Source organism: Fusarium phalaenopsidis (genome assembly GCF_050370095.1).
Source record: "Fusarium phalaenopsidis strain FUZ10S chromosome Unknown contig_32278, whole genome shotgun sequence".
NCBI classification, from domain to species: domain Eukaryota; kingdom Fungi; phylum Ascomycota; class Sordariomycetes; order Hypocreales; family Nectriaceae; genus Fusarium; species Fusarium phalaenopsidis.
In genome coordinates, this window is record NW_028145417.1 from 2,130,349 (window position 1) to 2,152,039 (window position 21,691).

Genomic DNA, 21,691 nt, shown 5'->3' on the forward strand with positions numbered 1-21,691 from the left:
GTGTGGAGTAGAGGGGTCTCGGCCGATCGACCCCAGGATTCCTGTGAGGGCGGAAGGGCGCTTGCGTAGCCCCCGGCGGACTGATCCGCCTCTCACGGGCCGCTTTGGGAGAGTCGTCGTTTATCCCAGGCAAGCCATGCCGCTTAGCAGAGACATTGATTTCCTAAACGGGCCTCAAAGGGCGATGCATGCCATGCGAGGTGATAGTGGCTGGCTGGGTGTGATAGTTAATGGGTTTAGCTGAGTTGAGTGTTCAGCCTGGAGAGTGAGGAGGCCTGGGCTCTCAACCGCAATAGGAAATAGTTAGTATCGGCAGTGCGATATCTCAAGGGTCCCACCAAGTAGCACCATGCATGCTGTTAATTCGCAATGGGGGTAACGCATGGATCGCATGCTTCAATCATTGAAGTCAAGATATCTAAGACCGTTACGCGTCCAACGGTCGAGAACGACCAACGGGTCTCTAACCCGATGACTCTCGGCGCGCGAGGCTTTGAGTTCAGGGATAAAACTACCGAAGCGACTATTGCCTTCTCAGCCTCATTGGCGGCGCCATCTCACTCCTCATTTCGCATGTGGTGTGTTCAGCAGAGACTATCTCCTTGCTTGCGCGAAGACTACCATCGCGTATTCGCCCCACTGCTAGGGCACTATCTAAGAGCCATAGGAATTTGGCGGGAGACTGTTATTGTCATATTACAGCCAGAGTAGGCGAAGTGATCTACTAACCGTAATTGGTTTGGATCCTTGCAGAGTACGCGTTGGTAGTCTTCGCGCAAGCAAGGAGATGCACGCCACCAAAGGTGTCACCCAAGAGCACGTGCAATGTAGAAGGAAGAGACAGGTTTAATTGGGAACGGCGCGTTAATTGGCTTTTTTCAATCGGGTTTATGTCCGAGAAGAGCTAAGAAGGCCTTGTGAGGTAGAAAGACAGATGGCAATGTCTCAGAGATCGTGATAGACGAGCTACAAGGCTCGGCCGGTTGTAAATCCGACCCCGGGGAACCAGGCCCGGCACTCGGGATCCCGGGTCGTTTCCCCCACTCCGGGCAGCCTGACCCCAACCATCTTGAAGGCGCGCCCTTCACTGAGAGAAACTCCATACTGCCCCACCAAAGACGTCAAAACACCATGGATAAATTTGGTGGTGTTGGTTTACAACACGATTTAAACTTCTAACCATCGCTATTCTTTCGATTCGCGCGTCTTGTATTCTATGTAGAGGGTATAGTTGCTTTTCTATACAAGAAAGATCCCCAATCGTACACAATGGCGACAATTCGACATGCGCGCAAGGAGGGTGAGCTACCCCTCAGTTAGAGATCCTTCTAGAAGCTATGCCATGCTAACCAGAGCTCTCTTCCTAGATGCGCCTACAATCGTGCAGCTTATCCAGGAGCTTGCCGACTATGAGAAAGAGCCCGATGCCAACAAGGCTACCGTCGAGAGCATCGAGGCCACCATCGCCTTTGCGCCGTCCGATTCACCTGATGTCGACGCTTCCATCATCCCCGACACGGAACCGATTGCGCCAACTCGACCTGCCCGATGCTTGCTCCTTTTCTCTCCCGAGGGCGTCGCCGTAGGCATGGCCTTGTATTTCTACAACTATAGCACGTGGCGGTCCAGCGCAGGCATTTACCTCGAAGATCTCTTCGTGCGAGACTCGGAACGCGGCAAGGGATACGGCAAGAAGTTGCTCAGCACTCTGGCCAAGCAAGTCCTTGCTATCAAGGGAGCTCGTCTTGATTGGGTGGTTCTCAAGTGGAACGAGTCCAGCATCAAGTTTTATGAGAGCATCGGCGCTTATGCGATGAACGACTGGGTTGGCATGCGCGTGGATGGCGATGGCTTGAACAAGCTGGCCAAACTGACGGATTAGAAGAGTCGTAATGCATTGGATATAGACCGCGCAGCTGCGCTAGATCGCTAGATGATCACCCGCACGCGCGGGATCCGCGGCTTGGGCTGATGGTTCGGTTCAGGAAGTAGAAGGACTCTCGGTCTTGGGCTTGATCATCCGGCCGTGGCTGTCGACACCATCAAAGATAGAAAGCTGCCTATTAGATGCGCAGACTGTGGTCTTTTTGATAGTCCCCCAAGTAAAAGTGTGTTTTAGCGTCCGCGGATCCTGGTCCATCTTTGGTGTAAACTGCCATGCTCGTTGATATGCTCGGCGGAACCATCGTGACGAAATCTCGCGCTTCTTGAGCTGTGCTTGGTACGGTTCCTCGTCCTTTCCCTCGGGCCTGACGAAAGAGCTCTTTTTCGGCCTGCGCTCAACCCTGGAAGCGGGCAGGCTCGCATAGGCCTCCCATTTCCAGTTCGACAAAGTGTTTTGTTCAGGAGCCTGCAGAGGGCTCGCGGCTGGTCGTCTCGTGGGAACTTTCCACTCGCCCTGCTCCTGTGCGCCCTTGCTCAACTGTCCAAGAAGTTCCCATTCGCCATTGCTCAAGGGGACCATCATCTTGCTGATGGCTCTCCGCCAAAAGTGAGCCTCCTTCGCTCGGACAACATTCTCGGCGAGTGGCTTTCCCCAGAGGTTGGTTTTAGGGATAGCCCCCGACGGGTTCAGGCCCTTGATTTTGCGCTTGAGCCAGCTAAGATTGCTGTTTTTTTGCAAATCCCGCTGAGATGAAAGGAGCCTTGTGACCTTGTCCAAGTCCCACTTCTCGTAAAAGTCGTTTCTGATGTGTACTGGTTTGTTGTTCCATCGACCCGCGGGGCGTTGTTCCTCTACATTCTCGCTTGCGACCTTGCTTGTTGCGTCTGTATCATTTGGGGACCCCTCTTGCTCATCAAATGCCTTCGATACCTCGGCAGCAGCACTGTCAGTCTTCCCAGCGCTGCTCTTGGTAGCATTCCCATCAATAAGAGCCTCTAATGCATCCGAGTCGTTAGGGCCTTCTGGGCGCACAAAATCGGTAACCAGGCTTCTTCTACGAAAGCCCATTCTTCCAAAGCCATGATAGATAAGTTTTTCCATGGACGGTCTGTCCCCGCAGTTGGCCGCTCTCAATGTGCGCAGGGCATTGCTGGCTTTGGCGCGGTGCTTCTTTTTCATCGAATGATTCCTACGGTGATTTCGAAATCGAGTCCGTATTAACGAAGTGATAGTGGGCGAGAAGGCAGGGGGGAGGTAGGAGCATTCGCGGAGGAGGTGTCGGTAGAGATGGAGAGGTGGGAGGAAGTCGGGAATGGCGGCGTTTGGGCGAGGCATTGTGAGAGCTTGTACGGGGGAGGAGAGGAAGAATTAAATGAAAGCGCAAGGCCCCTAAAGCAAGACAATAAGTCAAGTTCGCAAAGGAACGATTGCCATATCAAAGATGTGCAATTAAGCTCACGATAGAATCAGACTGGGTCTTTGGAGCTCTGCAGTGCTTGTGATTTTTGATATCGGAGCTGCATGCGGAAAAACTCCGGCAATTGGCGTTGCTCACCACTTACGCCGTGAAGAACAATACTGAACTGAAGGCACGAGAGAGGTGAGGGAAGGATACTAGGTCAGCTAAGAGAAGGAATTGAGCAATGGCATTGCTATAGCCCTCTGTCATTTCGTGATAAGGTTATCCATGAATTCGTTCTGGTGTGTGTTCCAAGAGTGCTGGGCTGGCGCATCACTTACTGCCATCATGTCCATTATGGCACGCCGTAAAGTGCATCGGTCCTGACCTCATCTGCCTGGATGCAGTATCACTTTCACAGTGGTGCACAAACTTGGCTACTCCGCCTTAACATTGTCCGAGTCTCGGTGCTCTGTGCAACATGCAACAGACGACAAATGAATGCACAAGTTTTATGCACATTGGATGCCGTGTGCATCTTGCACCACGTGGTTCCACACCAAAGACTGGCCAGGACTGTTGCTGGTCGCAACAAGTGGTTGCATTAGCGGCTTCAACCATTCACGCATGGCCTCGAGGCAAATGACCGCGAGCGTCATAAACCATGGTCGTCTGCACAACTATGGTCTCCCGGTGAGCCGACTCGAAACAGCAGGTGGCGGTGGTCGCTGGAATGGGCCGGCTGGGGGGCCTCATCACCAGTCGAGGCCATTCAACTAGCGGGGTGCACGTTAATTACGCGCCCAGAGCGCGAGACACGTTCCCCGACGACGCGAAAGCACGAAACCGACACGTCTCGATTAATTGAACGCATCTCGTCCTGTCCTGTCGATTCCACTCGATGCAAGTGAGCACAACCTAGCAGTCGGTTACTTTGACGTGCATGTAATTAACACGAGCACGAGCGCCGTCGCTTGAGCAGGTACAGAACCTACGTGCATCTACGATCCCGCGCACAATTAAATCCATCCATGCCAACCCTTCTCTGATCTGTACAAGGAGCAGACGATTGACTAAGTCACATTCATCAAGCACCAGCAATTTCAACTCGCAGCTACAGCTTCTGTGCTTCAGCGACCTGCCGTCCGCTAAGCTACCACCTCACAGCGCCCCCCTCAGCACCCCCGCAAGTCCCTTCCAGGGCACTCGTTCAGGTACCTCGGACCCCTTCTGCACTGAACCTCAGCTGCACAACTCCGCCCGGCCCACTGCAGCGCAGGCTATCTCGAGGAGCTCATTTCGCCTCGACTCCATCTCAACTCTTTGCAACCACCAGTTTTTCGAGCGCACAAACCCTCCGAAACTCGACGGCGGACAGGCGCATGGGCAGTCACAGAATCCCGGTTCCAGCCTCATGAGGCGCTTCTCTTCTTCTGTATAATTCTCATCGTCCTTCTCTTGCCGCCTTTGACGTCTTCTACGTACCCCTTCGACCGATCCCTGCATTGGCGCTGATGCTGTTGCGCCCTCAACGACTCAATCCGTATACCTCGTCCCCTTGACCGTCAACGACGACAGCATTCAACAACTTTCTGGTTCTCACAAAAGATGCCTTCGGCATCGCAAAACTCGCAGCAATCTTTCAATATGAGTCAACAATCGCAATCCGGCCTCTCCGCCTCCTTCCATCGAGGTTATAATGGAGACCCTGAGGGACCCCAGATCTATTCTGTACGCAACACCCTTTATCCTTCGCAACTCTCCACAGAATCCCAGCGGACTACGCGATCACTAACAAGAACAATTTGGAAATAGGCATCCTACTCGGGCGTCGATGTATACGAAATGGAGGTCAACAATATCGCTGTTATGCGCCGTCGCAACGACTCATGGCTCAATGCCACGCAGATCCTCAAGGTTGCCGGAGTCGATAAGGGGAAGCGAACCAAGATCCTCGAAAAGGAGATCCAGACGGGCGAGCACGAAAAGGTCCAAGGAGGCTATGGAAAATATCAGGGCACATGGATAACATTTGACCGCGGAGTCCAGGTCTGCCGCCAGTACGGAGTCGAGGAGCTACTGCGACCGTTGTTGACCTATGACATGGGCCAGGATGGTGGTGTTGCTGGTCGAGGCGACTTCAACACACCAACAAAGGAGCAGGCTATGGCAGCTCAACGCAAGCGCATGTACAACCAGAGCGCGGATGGAAGGCCGAATGGGCTCTCGGGGACCTTTTTCAAAAACATCTCCAGCACCGCTTCGCATGCCGTCGCTGCCATCAGCAAAGCTCGTTTTGATTCTCCAGGACCTCGAAGTCGCAACGGCCCTACGAGAGCGCCGAGCTTCAGTCGCCAACCGTCGATGCAGAATGGTGATGATTTCCCCGGTAACTCTCAGCAAAGCTTTGCCTCGGACTATGGCCAGCAGGTCGACTCGGCCTATTCGACTCAGCAACAAGCCAGCGCAATGCAGTTGAACGAGCCCGAACCTCCTCGAAAACGTCAGCGTGTGACTATGACGCCCGCCGATAGCTTCAATGCTTATGGTCAGGATATGGATATATACGCCGCGGCTTTTCCAGGATCTCCAACCGAACCCAATGAGTCCTTTGTCTACACCCAAAGCGTCGTTCAGGATCGATCACCCGTCGAAGAAGGCAATGGACCCCTACCACCTCTGCCTTATGAGATGTCGCCCGACGTCGAGATGAAGCGCAGCATGCTGATGGGCCTATTCATGGAGCCTGCCACCACCGATGCCTCCAAGCACGACATGCTCCGCACCTTTACCCCCCTCGAATTGGATATGCCCATTGATCTGCAGAGCCATACAGCGCTCCACTGGGCAGCCACACTCGCACGCATGCCTCTTCTCCGCGCTCTGATTGCTGCCGGCGCCTCCCCAGCCCGTGTGAACGCCTCTGGGGAAACGGCTTTAATGCGCGCCTGTTTAGTAACCAACTCTATGGACCACGGGTCATTTCCCGATCTGCTCGAAGTCTTGGGCGGTACAATTGAGGCTCGCGACCAAAAGGGACGAACGGTTCTCCATCATATCGCGGTCACTAGCGCAGTCAAGGGACGCAATGCCGCAAGCCGATATTACCTTGAGAGCCTCTTGGAGTGGGTGGTGAGGCAGGGCAGCGTTCCCAACAGTCAAAACACACAAGCCAACGGCAACGTTCCTAGCAGCCAACAATCAACCATTCCCAAGATGGGCATTGCGCGCTTCATGAGCGAGATAGTTAACGCCCAGGACAGCGCCGGCGACACAGCCCTGAACATTGCATCACGGATTGGAAACCGAAGCATCATCTCACAGCTGCTGGAGGTTGGCGCTGACCCGAATATTCCCAATAAGGTGGGATTGAGGCCAGTTGACTTTGGCATTGGGGGCGAGAGCACCGAGGACAAGACCAATGGTGAGACCAATGCCGAGAAGAATGGTGTTGCTGGGTCAAGTCAGCGAAGTCGGGAGAGCAGCGATGAGATCGTTGCCTGTAAGTCAACATATCTTATTATTCGCCCAGAATTGATACTAACTCGTCATAGCGATAACTCACCTCCTAACCGAGACTGGCTCGGCCTTCCAAACAGAGATGAAGTCGAAACAGGCCTCTCTTGATACGCTCCACAGCACCCTCCGCACGACATCAACACAGCTCGGCGAAGCCCGACGGAGTCTCGAGCATTTATCTGCCACACTCAAGAAGCAACAACTGGCTCGACAAAAGGTGGCCAACCTATCACACGCCCGCGAGGACGAGCAAGTGCGCCTTATGCAGGAACAATCCCGTACCTCGCAGCCCAACCCCTCGTCATCGTGGGAGACGGAGCTGTCAGCCATGCTCGAAGCCGCCGACGATACTTCTGGCGGAGGCTTCAGTGGAGAGGGTCTTCTTCCTTCTGCAGCAGTCCTTCGCGCCCGTGTCAATGCCGTCCAGGGTCGTCGTGACATGACAAGAAAGATGGTCTCGGCTCTCAAGGGGCGAAGCCGTGACGTCGAGGTCAAATACCGCCGAGTCGTCGCTCTATGCACCGGTGTCCAAGAGGCCGAGGTTGACGCCGTCGTCGACGGTCTACTCAAAGCCGTCGAGAGCGAACACGAGGAACTCGAGATCGGTCGAGTCAGACGCTTCCTCGGCGGAGTAGAGGGCGTCGTGCACTAGTAATTGCACCATCGCTTTCGTGTTCCCTTCAACCTCTCTGCCCTATAATCGTCATATCAGGGCCGCCCCTCCAACTACATCACCCTCGACGGCTCAACCACCATTTCTCTAATGACTATTGCCTCGCCTGTACGAAACCATATTCTTTTCTTTGTTTGTATACGGTGCTTTTGATACCCACCGAGCCCTAAAAGCACCCCCCTTAGCTCGTGGTGGACGGGAAACGGCGTTCCTGATATACGGTAAATGGTTCCTTGGTTTTGTTTTCTTATCTTCTTGGAGGTCTGTTTTTTTGGCCTCGTTGATGTGGCCTCTGTTGGATGAGATTTTGGACGTCTGGCAAAACGCTTGTTTATATGTTATCAGCTACGTCAAGGTACTCTGCAAAAGGGTCCAAAAGGTATAAAGTACGAGAGTCCGTTGGATTGGGAGAGGTATTTTTGATGATGGTGTGCAACCGAACCATATGAGCACCGAGAATTGATTCTATTGACACGTCACGATGCCTGTCTTTGTTGTGATTTCTCTCAAGCTTTAAAAAAAGAAAATGTTTGCCCAGAAATGTGAGGAGTCTGTTAGCTCCGTGGACACCTACCAAATGGTCTCCAAGCCATAACTCCACAAACACCGTATGATGCCTATCCCTAATATATAAATCCTTCCTTGCCCTGGATCTCGGTATAATCCTCGGGGTTGAATGGCGTCAAACACTTTGTCATGCAGCCTACGCAATGCCGTTCCGGTATACACCCTCCCACCGTGCCTCTACACCCCCTACCTTCCCCTTGAGCACCTTGATCTCGGCGTCCAGCTCGTCCACGTTTCTTGACAGGGCGCTAACCTCCTCGAAACGCCTCGAGCCATGCGCGGTCTTAACCATTGCCTGAACCATGAAGCGTTGCTCCTCCAGCACGACCAGCTTCTCCCGCAGCTCCTTTTCCTCTGCCTCAAGCTGGCTAACAACCGTGCTACCCTCGCTTGGCGCCTGAGATGCTGTATCGGGATCGGCGAGTTCTGAATGCCGGAGTCCAGAGTGTGTGTGTGCGAGGAGCCGTGATGAGGACACGGCCGTTGCGGATGAGGCAGATGAACGTGAGCGGAGTAATTGCGGGAGACTCTTGAGCGGCAACATGTTCGTGTGAAGGAAGCTGCTGGCATATGTGTAGATGGCCATTTGAAGACGGCGCTGTGTGGCACTATCTGAGGGGAGGTCACGCAGACGCTTGGCGGCAGTACCATACTTGCCAAAACTGTCCACCAGACGTTTTCGTATCTTGGCTGCCTCCTGGATCTGTGCATGTGTCGGCGGTGGCTTATTAAGATCGATTTCTCCCGTGTCGTTCTTCTCCGGTTGCAGGTTCAGGAGCGCGCGGTGGAATGACGGAAGCAGTTGTTGGATGCCTCGCTCAAACTGTCGCAGAGTCTCGTATGCACGCTGGTCCGGTGGTTTATGTTGAAGAGAGGCCGTAAAGTCGCGGGCTGAGAAGATGGTATGCTTGCATTCTCGACACATTCGAATATCCACGCTGACTTGGCCGGGGTTTGCGGTTGAAGGAGTTTTCTCGGTTGCATGGTTAGCAGTTGTCGATCCGTTGACACCACTCGAGATATCAAGTCCAACTTCAGAAGAACAGCCTGTTTGCGGATCACCGCAGACAACGCGACCGCATATTCGACAATGGTGTCTTCTAAACGTCCAAGAACCAAAATCCTGCTGGCAGAACGGGCACTTGTGAACGTTGGCATCCTCTTCCCAAGTGATGACAGATTGTTCGATGAGTTTCCGCGCATTCTTCTGGCCTGCCAAAGACGTGACTGGCGAGAGCAGAGAACCCGTTGATTGTGTGATCTTTTCGGGGGGGTTCGCTAATAACCGTGTGAGCTTTGTCAAGCGTTTTTCGAGCCGTGAAATTTCCAGGTTCTGTCGTTCTACTTTCTTCCTCCTCTTTTCAAAAAACATGATGGTGTGGTCTGTAAAGACGCCCTGGTGATCGTTGTATCCTTCTCTTGATTTAAAGCATGTCTCGCAAACTCTCGCCCAGTATCCTCGGACCGGCTCATGAGTCGCACTGCGGCTCAGCTTCATTTGGTACATGGTATGTTCCTCGCAAAACAGTCGCCCGCACTTCCTGCAGTTGATGCTTCCATTTATCGGTCCTAAACTTCGACCGCATGTTGGGTCGGTACATTGATCGTAGCTAGTCGATCGTTGCCAGTGTTGGCGTGTGATGAGTTCGTCGGGGTCGATGGGCCCTTCGAGGGGGCTCTTCCCAACGGCGATGGAGGGCGGTACAGGACTGGATTCGTTTGATTCAAAGACGTCGAGACCCCGTAGTTTCTGGTTGATGAGGGAGAGGGGCTGGAATCGCTTCGCCTTGAGGACCTGCTTATCGAACCATGTCTTGACTTCGTCTTGCTCTTCCTCGGGAAGTTCTTGGTGGGTGTCGTCGATATGTCGGTTCAGTTGCAACAGGGTCATCTGCTTCGGGTCAGCAAACACTTTACACATTGTCTGTTTCACATCATACCATCTCCTCGTTGCAGATAGGACAAACGAGTGCGCCATCGGCCGGGCCTTTGCCTTGAACCCCAACGCTGATGCTGTCGCCGATGGCCGGGCCAGCGAGTTCTGATGCTATCCCACTGACAGGCGGCGAGATGGACGATGAACCTATCGACACAGTACTCTCAGAGGCCGCTAGCGGGCTTCCAACTCGCGGCGCATTCGCATTCGGAGGTGTCGGGGGAGCGAGTCCCTTGCCACTACCCAAGATGCGGCCGCCGCCCAGCTTGCGGCCCGACATGATGGAGGATGTTCCCTTTGTTGTCGTGATGGAAGGAAGAGAGTAAAAGGGGGAAAACTCAAAGCAACAGAGTTTATGGAAGGCAAAATGGAAGAACGTTGTACAGCGACCGCAGTTGGTCAAGCTCCGCCTCGAGGAGGAGCGCTGCACCGCCTTTGGCCGAGTAGGGATGTCTGGTCTTGGAGGTGGAGGTACGTATTCTGGAAGAGGAGACGGGATGACGGCGCTAAATTGAATGCGTCAGATAGAGGGGTACTCTCACCATCACATCAAGTTGCGGTGAGAAAGAGTACTGCGATATCATGCACCGCCCTTTCCCTAACCAGTTAGGTCACGTTCGCTTCCTCCCGTTCCCCGTCTCTTGTCTTATCGCAATCCTTGTTGATAACGATAAAGCGCCTCGTCACCTTAACCCTTCACGGCAATGAATGGGGAAAAATGACCCCCAGCCAACAGTCAACATCAGCCCAGCCGGCGCTGGCTTCTCCGGCATCTCCTTGTGACTCTGCTACCGAGACTACTTCTTCAACCTCCTCCTCCGCCTCGGTATCCGCTTCCTCGTCTTCCGCCCAAGCAGCCATGGCAAAGACGTATCCTCCCGTGCAGCCCGGAGGCAGCTTGATCCTGGCATGGCAGATTAAGCACAAGAAGGTGCTCGTCGTTGGCGGTGGTGATGTATGTTTGGTTCATCTACTTGGTCTCGTCCCTGAGACATTGGTTGCACATGTTTGCCCACACAACATGGCACATGTTCTTCTGTTAGCTCACCTTGTTTGTTCCGTCTCTAACTTGACTTTTCCCTACTAGGTCGCTGCCGGTCGCATCCTCAACTGCCTCAATGCCGACGCAAAGGTGGTCGTCGTTTGCCCCAAGTCCGGTCTCAACGACGAAGTCGCCTACCGAATCCGTGAGGGCCAGGTCACACACGTCAACCGCCTGTTCGAACCCCAAGACCTCGATGGAGCCGAGATGGTGCTGGTAGCCGTCGACGATCCCGCCGCATCGACCGTCATCTGGAAGCTGTGCAAGGAGCGAAGGATCCCCGCCAACATCGCCGACGTACCGCCAGAGTGCGACTTTTACTTTGGCAGCATTCACCGAGATGGACCGCTCCAGATCATGGTCAGCACCAACGGAAAGGGACCGAGGTTGGCGGCCGCCATCAGGCAGTTTATCGCCAAGCAACTCCCCAAGAATGCCGGCAATGCGATCGAGACTATCGGTGAGCTGAGGCTCAGGTTGAGAAAGGTGGCTCCCAGGCCCGAGGACGGACCCAAGCGCATGCTTTGGTGGGTATACTTTGCTAGGTTTATGCGATTCCTTTACTGACAGGTACGGTTAGGATGTCCAAGGTCAGCGACACCTACAAGTGGGACGAGATGTGCGGACTCACAGACGAGGATATGGATAACCTGCTGCTCTTCTACCCAGCCAACAAGGTCCCCTCGATGGATGTGTTGGTAGCTCTCCGCGGAGGCACCGACATTAAGAAACTCGACGTTTTCGACGGATCCTTCGGCTTCAGCGTGGGAGCATAAAAGAAAGAGACGGAGCAGAGAGCGAGCATGATACGGGCGTCAACAGGTGCGAAAGGAGTCGCTGGAAATCATTGTACGATGTACGCGATTAATTGTTTTGGTTACGGGAGCATATCAAGGCTGGGGTATTGTTGCTGCTACATTTGGCTTGACAAAGATGCTGTCACCATGGCATCTTGCATTGGACAGGAGCTTCTCAAAAGGATGTGGGTTGGATCGCTGGGTAGGCAGACAGGATGCCATTGCAAATTGCCAACTATGAACTGTACATTTTGAATCAAGAGATATCCCCGAGGAAGTAGTCGCTGTCTTGTGATGCCGGTGTAGCAGGCTTGTGATGTCTTGGCAACCGAGGCAAGGTCAAGGTTGGAGAGTATGCTGAGACATGATTCGTCTGTCTCATCAAGGCATTAACGAACAAGCACATTTCTTTGTTTTAATTATTTTCATTTTGTTTATTTTATTTCTTTTTTTCTATTCATCATAGGCGAGCTATTTTTTGCCCCCCTTCAGCAGATCCACTGCTGTTCTATGTCATCATGCATCATAACCTCCAGGATATCATGAAACCGTTTAGACCTTGAGGACAACCTGGAAGGTGGCATCCTTCTCCTTCTCATCACCAAAGACGTCGATGTCCCACTTGGGGCTGTAGGTTGTGGGGATGTTGAAGCGCTGGGGCTGCTCGCCGAGCTTCTCGAGCTCCTTGATGGCCTCGGCGTCGAGCTCAACCTCCTGGAAGTTCTCACGGATGCGAGAGGCAGTGACGGACTTGGGGATGACGAGGTGGCCGTCGAGGGTAGACCAGGCGAGGACGACCTGGGCGGGGGTGACGGTCTTGCCCTGGGCGGTGCTGAGGCGCTCAGCGATGGCCTTGACCTCGGGGACGTTGACGAGGAGGGGGAGGCCCCAGGAGTTGTTGCCAAAGGCGGAGTAGGCGGTCAGGACGATGCCCTTCTCCTTGAGGTATGCGACGAGCTCGGGGTTGGGGAGGCGAGGGTGGCGCTCGACCTGGTTGACGGCGGGGACGACGCCGGTGTCCTTGATGACGGTCTCGAGCTGGGGAAGGTTAGTATTCATGTGTCAAAAGCTCGAGTGGAAGCAGGAAAGACATACGTGCTCAATGGAAAAGTTGGAGACACCAATTGATCGGACCTTGCTCTTAGGGAGCTCGGTCACGGCCTTCCAGGTCTGAGAGAGGGAGACACCACGGTCGAGCTCGACCTGGCTGTCGTCGCCCTCCTTGCGGGGGAACAGCTCGGTGCCATTCTTGAAAGCGACAGGCCAGTGAATGAGGTAGAGCTATCTACGAGTCAGCAGGCAGCTCAATGGAGCATTTTAGTGTCAGTAGCTCACGTCAAGGTAGTCAAGACCAAGCTCCTCAAGAGTGTCGTCGAGAGCACCGGCAACCTCCTCGGGGCGGTGCTTGTTGTTCCACAGCTTGGAGGTGATGAAGATGTCCTCGCGCTTGAGGCCGGGGACCTCGGCGAGGGCCTTCTTGAGACCCTCGCCGACCTCGCGCTGGTTCTGGTAGATCTTGGCCAGGTCGAGGTGGCGGTAGCCGGCCTTGAGGGCCTCGTAGACGCCGGCGCCGACCTCGCCGGGGGCAGACTGCCAGGTGCCGTAGCCGATGACGGGGACCTTGTGGCCAGAGTTGAGGGTGACGGTTCGTCCGAAAGACATGATGACGGTGTTGATGTGGTGTTGGGATGAATAGAAGTTGAAGAGGTATGAGGGAAGCAAACAGGGGCGAGCAGGACCAGGCTGCCTTATATATCTCTACCTAGCCGCTTCACACGCGCGCACAACACCTCACGGGTCGATTACGACAACAGCAACAGCAGCATGCAACATGCAACGTCCCCAATGCACATCCCATCCCAAGAACCCTGGTGTCCCACGTCGCCCACACCTTTTCAAGCCTCCATCCCCACCGGGCCGGCCGCTAGAGGAGGGGTACTTGCGATATATGGTAGCTCCGAAAAGACAGGACCCGAGTCAATTGTTCATTGTTCATTGGGGGGGTTAACTCTAGCGGCTAGCTCAAGAGGAGAAGGTCGAGAAGCTTCTACTAACACAACCACCATGATGATCGGGGACTAATATCCGCCCCAAAGAGCAACCAAGCCGTGAAAGGAGCCCCACGTTCGAAACAGTGCCCAGCCCCTGTCGATGCCCTCTCTGTATGAGATCATTGCCCCATACAATGAGCTAAAAAAGGCCGCGCCCTCCTAGCGCTGTTGTTCCCATGATGTCGCCGAGAATGATATCAGTGGGTGGTTTGCCCATGGGAATCTCGGCGGAAACACACACCCCCATCTTCCACTTTGGGGGGTAAAAAACTCTGATTGCCACTTGTGGAAATAGCGAATTGTCATTGGCACGGCTCTAGCAACTCGAGCATTGGGGAAACGTGCTTGACAAGTGCGTTAGTGTGGGCATTCTGAGCTCGGGGACTCGGTGTAGCTAATACATGACGTGCCCATCATGGAGTTTTTGCTTGGAAGGTATCGAGCAGAGATTAAAATAATGAGGCAATTCAAGTTGTGATCGGGACTAGTATTTACGTGATCTTGACTCGTGAGATTTCTATGGCATCACTTTGTAGTCAGAATGCGTTTGACACTATGGGAGTTTGTTGGACCGAATTCGTCTCCGCTTCTTGGTTTCGAATTGAGGGGTTGTTATGTTGGTAGCCAACGCGAATGCGCGATAGGTGGCAGCCTTCCTTATTCTGTGAGTCATCCGGTGAACTTGAGAAGCGGTAGGCAATGTAGGCTGTAGTGCATCATTGTTGCGATTACTATTCTTTGAGCTCTTGTCAACGTGAGCTGAATCAACTTCCATGTATGAGCTTCAGGCTTGTTAACAGAGGCAGGCGCCTGAGTACAAAGGCGCCACTACATGACCTCGGACAAGCTAGAAGAGATACCAGTATCCTTCACTCTTGTTCAATAGTTACCGTCTTATCGTAAAAGCTAGATTCTACAATCAATTCGACTGTGTGCGCAACATGGCCTGCTTGTCGATTCTTCATGACAACCTGAAAGTACCTATTCATGATGACCCCGCACCACCAGGGATACACTCGCCAAACAACTCAAGATGGACCATCCAGGTTCATGCACAAGAGCAACCCTGTCTACAACTTGCACAGCTAATAAGCAAAACGTGACAATTCAGCACACATGTAGCTTGCAAAGACATATTCCAACTCAATACCCGACAGGTAAATGACAGCCAACCTTCCACATATCCCTCAATAGATCCAAGAAACACCAAACACCTCGTATAACAAAGGGTCCCGCATAACCCAGTCCCTCCATCCCATCAAAACTTCTCTCGATACCACTGCCTAAAAAAATTCCATGTCAAACCCCTCTGCTCCAGCCTCGTCCCCCAGTCCAAAGTCTTTCCTCGCGGAGCCCCCTTCCTGCTGCCACCGTGATACTTGGCCAGCTGGATGTTCTTAGCTTTTGGCAGAGCCTCTGTCCTCCAGCGACAGTTGTCGGTTCTCAAAAACACGCCGTGGCTACCTCCCCGACCTTCGTCTTGATATCCAATAGCGTTCATCGCCCAGACGAGCTCCTCCCACGACACAAGCGAGTGACTCTTACCAAGCATGCTCCTAAACGTCTCCCATACGCGCTTGTTAAGCTTTCCGGGAAGTTTGTTGTCTGGCGCCAGAGCAGGCGTCGGCGGTGAGACGTCGGTGACTCGGGATCGGGGTGGGAGTTGTCGAGGCGGCGGTAGAGGGGGAAGCTGAAGTTGTTGAATCTCGGGCTGTCTGCCAGGCTGTCGATGTGCTGGCAGAGGTTGTCGGGGCTGTGGGAGAGGTCTCTGAGCTGGCGGTTGGAGCCCAGGCTGGTTCTGAATGCCGAGCTGCTGCACGCCCCCGGCGTTGTCGTCGTTGCCAGCTGGTTCCGATTCCGATTCAGAATCATCCTCAGATGTAGCCCCAGCATCTCTAGGCTTACCCGCTCCCGCGAATCGCCACCGCCATTTCTGCTTTTGTCGCCTCTTGCCTCGATGCCATCGCTCAGTCTCCAACTGCCGTCGAGCTTTCAGGATCTCCATGCGTTTCTGCACATTGGCCACGGGGTCATCCTTGTCTTTGGAGCTCTCGCCCTTGTTCTTCCAAGATTTCTTCGCCTCCTTCTTCCTACGCTTTTCGTCATCCAGCAGTTGTTGGCGAATATTCTTCCATTCATCGGTTGGCCACCGCTCAGGCAGGTTCTCTTGCTTGTCCATATCCATGGGGGGTTCCCTCTGGTCAAATGGATACTGGTTCCTGGTGACTCCCATCGTATTTGCCAGTCTGTCTAGTGCTTCCTCGCTTGCCTGAATTTTGTTGTTATCGTTCTCCTTGTAGATGAGCGCGTGCAATAGGGATGGACCGAGGCGCTTCAGGTCGCCCCTTGCTTCACCAAAGTTTATCGTGTTGTTCGAAAACCCCTGCATTTGATCGAGGAACTGGTATAGGCGTTTAAGCCTCTTGGCAGGGACTGCCTCGATCTCAAAGTCGTCAAAGGCCAGAAAGTCAATGGACACCCCGGACAACGACTCCGAAAACGCCTCTCTACGTTTCTCCTCGTTGTAGTTGAGATCTGCCATCTGGATCGCATGGACAGGAAAGTGAAGTTCCAGGTGCTCCGCTAGCTCCGCGAGCAGGTCGAGGCCATCGATGGTGTTCGAAACAAGGGTAGAAAAGACCTGGGCCGTATCCTCGTCGTCGCAGTCATCCAGGTATCGTTGGAGGCGCGCCGTAACTTTCCGCATGCCCATATACATGGAAGAATTCCGGATTGATATGAAGTTCTCGATCAACTCGGCAACAATTCTTGTCAGGTTTTCCCGGTCTTCAGCGAGGGTTTTCTTCGTTAGGCCGAGTTCCATCTCATCCGAGCTGTAGTGGCCTCTCTTGAACTTTGCACCCTTAGCTACACCCCCGGGCCGCGGAGCCTTCTTTATGCAGAAAATATCTCGCATCGGCTGAGAAGCTGCGTGGATAGCCTTGTTGCGAAACTCGAGCACAAAGAATACCCCAAAGTAGCGGATCATGCTCTGCAACCTGAGGTATGACGCCCGAAGGTACTCACGATCTTCTTCGCCGTAGGTCGACCACTTTGTGTGTGGCCAAGTCTTTGCGCCATCTTTGTGCGTGCTCGGCACCATCCTGTCCTCTCCATGCGGGGGCTGGCTCGCCTCGAGCCTTGTCGTCCAGACTAGAGTCTCCTCGACTGCATTCCACATGAAGAACTCAAAGACGGCTCTTCGAAGAACGTTCCTCAAGCAGTCTTCGTATAAAATGTGGCGCTTGCTCTCCTGTTGGTGGTATTTTTCAATGAGCGGGTCCCGTCGTTTCTCATAGGAAATGTCCAGATTTACCCAATGGTGCTCTTTCTGCTCCAGCAGCTGTTGAAAGAAATACTCGGGCTCGTTGAACAATCTTCCAATGTGATCCTCGGCCCGGTCCTTCTTTGACAGGATGTTTTGCTGGTATCTCTCCAGATTCAGTGTGGCCGGGGTCGGTTCGTACTGACGTATCGACGCTATGTCTTGCCATCTTTCCGGACTGTTGCCCCTCAGACCTTGGATTGTCCGCAACGCCTCGGCTTCTTCGTTTGGGCTCGAAACGGGGACGGAGTGTCCAGGTGCCTTTCCTTGCGCTGCCTTGAGCAAGGCCGCGCAGAGTTTTCCCAGGAATAGGTAAGTGACTGTTTGTGACTGGAGGATGAGAAATGTTTCCATGGTCCCAAATAACTCCCCGGCATCCATCAAGGCCTTCTGTTGGTCAGAGGTTTCTTCCTCTACATCGGCGTTGTCGAACCAGACTCCGAGTGGACGATCGCTTTCGGTTTCATCATTATTGGTCGAGGGTACTCTGAGGCTAACAAGAACGGCACAATCGAAATAGCCGGACAGAATCATCGAGTGCCTGCCCAAGTAGCTGAGATCGTTGTCAAGCAGGGCAAATTCCGAAGGGACCAGCCGAGCGCGGTGGTGGATGAAGCTGAGCAGGTTGTATGGGTCGAGCAGGTCTCTGAGGTTGATATGTGGTACCAAAAAGTTGGCCCTGGCCTTGCGCAGATGATCAGCGACATTCTTGTTGAAGCCAACTTTTTCGTTTATCGGCTCTGGCATCTTCAGCTGATCCATTCCCGTTGTCTTGATAGCCATGATCTCGGCCAGGGTTTCGCTCTCGTCTTGGTAGTTGGCCCCATGCCGATACAGGGGGTGGTGCCGATGCACTTGCGTCAAGACGATCTGAGACACATCTTTGAGAAAGTCCAGAGCAAAGATTTCGAGGTCGCTGGAATGGCCATCCGCGATGGTGCCCTCCGGGTCCAGGAGGTAATCGCGTCCCAAGCGATCGGGTTGCTCCACGAAATCATTGTTGTAATGATCCCTGGCTTCTCTCCAGGCGTTTTCCAAGAATCCTTCGAGAGTATGGGACTCACTCAGCTTTCCGTTAGTGCTGGCAAGCTTGATGACAGTGTCTTGGATGAGCTGCTCCTTGCCAACCACGAGATGTCTAAAGCCTTTCCAAGCCTTTTCCATCTTCACAACCTGCCTTTCGAGAGCCTGCTTCATCTCTTGGTGCGGCTTCCCAGGGTCCATTGGCGGCCACATGGCGTCTCTCCCATGGCCGTACATGGCACACCAAGCACGAGAGCCCGGCTTGTCTCCCTGGCCACTATTGTGTTTTATATCAGCCACTTCCTTATGATAAGCCATATCCAGGGCTGGGTGTCGAGGAATCCCATATCCGAACGCTGGGTCAGCCATAACGCGGCTCTTTCCCAGGTTCATGGCGTGGTATATCCTGTCGTCCATTGTACACCTGACATCATGATCGGTCAAAATGTATCGTTCGTCGGCGGTCTCGTTCATCATGGTCATGATCATGGCCATGTAGATTTTGTTGCCTTGCGCCATTATGGCTAAAGAATGAGATAATGATTGCAATTCAAAAAGGTGTCAGTGGCGAGGGAGAGTGTGTCGAAGGATCGATAGATGGGTAAGTGGGCGTGCTTAGAGGATTTATGCTGCTTCAGACGCCGTGTCCAGTCGGCCAAGCGAGAAGCCCCAGGATCGTGAGGATGACTGAATCAATTGAATAGGGGGCAAAGACAACGACAGCTCTACCATGGTCTGGAAATGGCACATATAGCCACTTGTTGTCAAGACAAAGGCGCTTGAGCATGAACCACACCATTGCTGCTCCCCAGCCCCGAGCAAGCAATAGGTTCAAGTCCTTACCTTGATAGTAATTGGTCGCAAGCTCCAGGGACGCTCTCATGTCTTTGTCTGAAAAAGGGAACCACGAAATGGCTGGCCACTTGGCCATGACGAAGGAGCACCAGAGTATGGGATTCTTTGTTGTTGACTGACAGACGTTGGAGGCGTCTACCGCAAAACTGAGTATTCCTTGTCTCGAACCAGAGGGCCGAGGCTTCCCGAGCATGGCTGAATGGAAACCAGAGCGCCAAAACGCGATTGGCTTGAAGCAACAATGGAGGAGCGGCCGATGTGCGTTGTTTGCTCTCCCTCTCTAGGGTATGGCGTGTGGCATGTTAGCACGCCGAATTGACGACATCAGGCTCTGTCCGAGTATAATTTCTGTGAGAGATGACATGTTTTTGATTCGGGAATTGCATGGGCGATTGAGCAACAATGTTGTTGTACGTATTGTAAGAGCGGATGGTTGTGAGACGGGCTATCTTGAGAGCTGGGGAGAGGTGTGAAGGCAGGGCTTGGAGGAGTTGGCAAGGGAGTGGAGAGGGTCATCTCCACACGGGCATTGTACTGGCGTACCTGGAGACGGCTTCCGCTGTAACGAAGAAGATATGAGAAAAGGGTAGAGATGACTACACAGAATAGTAAAATATTGTCATAACATTACATACTTTAATCTCTTCGTTAACCTATGTCTAGACTTTAAAGTTGATGACCTTTAGTAGAGTGTACGCAGTAGGTACCTAAGCATCTTCAAACTGCCGGGCGACCCATACCTGCACCGGGGCCGGTGCAAATAAGATCTGTTATGTAAGCCCGACTTATGTGTGTGTGTGAGCAAGAGATATCCCTCCCTTATCTATTGAAATAGTATCTATTCGTGCAGTTAAGGAGATTAGGAGACCTTTTATATATGTAGCTATTTAGAATATAATATATTATCTATTAGTAATATATAAATCTGCCTTGGGCTATAAAGAATATATAATGCCTTTTCTCGTATTACTTAATAATATAGCTCTTAAGTAAATTACTTTAATATATATAATATATAAAGTAGGCCTCTCTCCCTTAAAGAAAGCTTTATTTTTTTATTAAATAATACTATAAAGATATATAATAAGAATTAAAACTAGTATTAAAACTTATATAATTTCCTTATCTTTATTAATAATATATTAATATTAACTAGGGTAATATATTTAATAAATATAAATATCTTAGTTATTTTATATATTATTATTAATAATTAGTAATAAAAATAACATCTTAATAATTTTTATTTAAGAGCCTAGCCTTTATATATATATTATTAATAGGTTTAATATATAACGTATATGATAAGCGAGTGGGACAGACAAGTGAGCGGGATAGCTAGACTGTGCACTAAAACTAGGATTTTTAAACTTTAATAAAAACTTTAATAAAATAGCTAGAAACTTATAAAGAGTATTTCTAGCTATTTAACTCATAAATAAAGTATATCTAATTTTTATAGATTTTTAAAAAATCTCCTTTATAGAGAAATAGCTATTTATATAGTACGAATATACTTTTTCTAAACTACCCTATAGGGTATTTTTCTAATAATCTATAAAAATCAGGATTAATAATATATTATATAATTAAGCTAACTTCTAATTTTTAGCTTTCCTTAGCTTAATATAAATTTTCTAAAATTATTTAAAAATCCTAGTTTTAATATATAATCTAGCTATCCCGCTCGCTTATCTATCCCACTCGCTTATTATATATATTATTACTAAATAATATATATAATAAGTAAATATATTAAATAAGTAAGTGCATTAAAAATCTCTACCTTAAAGATAGAAATTATTATAAAAATACTATAAATTATTTAATTAATTAAAACTACTCGCTATATTCTTCCCTTAATATCTTAATTACTACCTAATAGGTCCTTGCATTATAGCTAGGCTTACCGCAGATACCATAACGCCGAATACCTAGTCGCGCTGACCTCCCTTAACCACTACTTCTCGACGATTTAGCCACTACCTACGCATTAATATCCATCTGATTAATTACTTGCCTTCCTTCCTCTACCGTTATTACCCCTCTTTTCTATAGTCGGGTTCTTTTTGCCCTCCGGCGCCGGCTTAGTATCTCATTTGCCTCTCGAAGGTCTTTATTCTCAGCGGTCAATAAGGCTACCTAATGCATAACTGCCTTTATCCCCTTTGCAAGAGACTATAGAGCTTCTAAAATTAACTCTGGGGAGCTACTCTAATGCCTTCTAATTCGTCTTTCGAGGTATTTAGACTAAGATCTAGCCTTAAGCACGGTCTTTGGGGTCCTTGAGGCCCAAGGGGTCAACGGTTTAGCTGCCTCCTTAACCGGCGTTAGCGTACATAGCTACATATCAAGCTTTAAGATCACATTTTCCGCATTAAGAGGAATAAGCCTAGCTCCTCTAAAAGCCCCCTTAATATTTTATTCTATTATAATAGCTTAAAATGCGGCATAGAAGGCTAGAAAGAACTCGGTCTTTAAAACGTGGGTTATAAAGTATTTAATTAAATGCTTTATTTCTTAACTATAAGTACTCTTAAGTATGCTAAAGCACCTAATATTAAGGGGCTAAAGTAAATAAAAGGAATAAGGTAGCATATAAAGCCTAATAATCTTATT

At 51.3% G+C, this 21,691-nt stretch overlaps 7 protein-coding genes across 7 annotated transcripts; 3 read left to right on the plus strand and 4 right to left on the minus strand.

Annotated features, from left to right (window-relative positions):
• Positions 1 to 1,269: 1,269 nt before the first annotated feature.
• On the plus strand, positions 1,270 to 1,882 carry LRP88_01288 (acyl-CoA N-acyltransferase; the record flags this gene model as incomplete). Its single annotated transcript, XM_083237978.1, has 2 exons — positions 1,270 to 1,300; positions 1,368 to 1,882. 2 exons carry the CDS (start codon positions 1,270 to 1,272, stop codon positions 1,880 to 1,882), a joined length of 546 nt encoding a protein of 181 aa, XP_083106483.1.
• A 99-nt stretch (positions 1,883 to 1,981) lies between these two features.
• Positions 1,982 to 3,220, minus strand: LRP88_01289 (LYR motif-containing protein; the record flags this gene model as incomplete). The annotated part of the gene is made up of 1 exon (XM_083237979.1): positions 1,982 to 3,220. One exon carries the CDS (start codon positions 3,218 to 3,220, stop codon positions 1,982 to 1,984), a length of 1,239 nt encoding a protein of 412 aa, XP_083106484.1.
• A 1,711-nt stretch (positions 3,221 to 4,931) lies between these two features.
• Positions 4,932 to 7,455, plus strand: LRP88_01290 (MBP1 family protein; the record flags this gene model as incomplete). Its single annotated transcript, XM_083237980.1, has 3 exons — positions 4,932 to 5,015; positions 5,100 to 6,786; positions 6,839 to 7,455. The coding sequence occupies 3 exons, from the start codon at positions 4,932 to 4,934 to the stop codon at positions 7,453 to 7,455; spliced, it is 2,388 nt and encodes a 795-aa protein (XP_083106485.1).
• A 724-nt stretch (positions 7,456 to 8,179) lies between these two features.
• On the minus strand, positions 8,180 to 10,259 carry LRP88_01291 (FYVE zinc finger-domain-containing protein; the record flags this gene model as incomplete). Its single annotated transcript, XM_083237981.1, has 2 exons — positions 8,180 to 9,937; positions 10,011 to 10,259. The coding sequence occupies 2 exons, from the start codon at positions 10,257 to 10,259 to the stop codon at positions 8,180 to 8,182; spliced, it is 2,007 nt and encodes a 668-aa protein (XP_083106486.1).
• Positions 10,260 to 10,838: 579 nt separating this feature from the next.
• Positions 10,839 to 11,797, plus strand: LRP88_01292 (bifunctional precorrin-2 dehydrogenase/sirohydrochlorin ferrochelatase MET8; the record flags this gene model as incomplete). The annotated part of the gene is made up of 3 exons (XM_083237982.1): positions 10,839 to 10,934; positions 11,067 to 11,548; positions 11,602 to 11,797. 3 exons carry the CDS (start codon positions 10,839 to 10,841, stop codon positions 11,795 to 11,797), a joined length of 774 nt encoding a protein of 257 aa, XP_083106487.1.
• Positions 11,798 to 12,370: 573 nt separating this feature from the next.
• On the minus strand, positions 12,371 to 13,480 carry LRP88_01293 (NADP-dependent oxidoreductase domain-containing protein; the record flags this gene model as incomplete). The annotated part of the gene is made up of 3 exons (XM_083237983.1): positions 12,371 to 12,856; positions 12,914 to 13,099; positions 13,154 to 13,480. 3 exons carry the CDS (start codon positions 13,478 to 13,480, stop codon positions 12,371 to 12,373), a joined length of 999 nt encoding a protein of 332 aa, XP_083106488.1.
• Positions 13,481 to 15,127: 1,647 nt separating this feature from the next.
• LRP88_01294 (uncharacterized protein) lies at positions 15,128 to 18,736 on the minus strand (the record flags this gene model as incomplete). Its single annotated transcript, XM_083237984.1, has 1 exon — positions 15,128 to 18,736. One exon carries the CDS (start codon positions 18,734 to 18,736, stop codon positions 15,128 to 15,130), a length of 3,609 nt encoding a protein of 1,202 aa, XP_083106489.1.
• Positions 18,737 to 21,691: the final 2,955 nt, after the last annotated feature.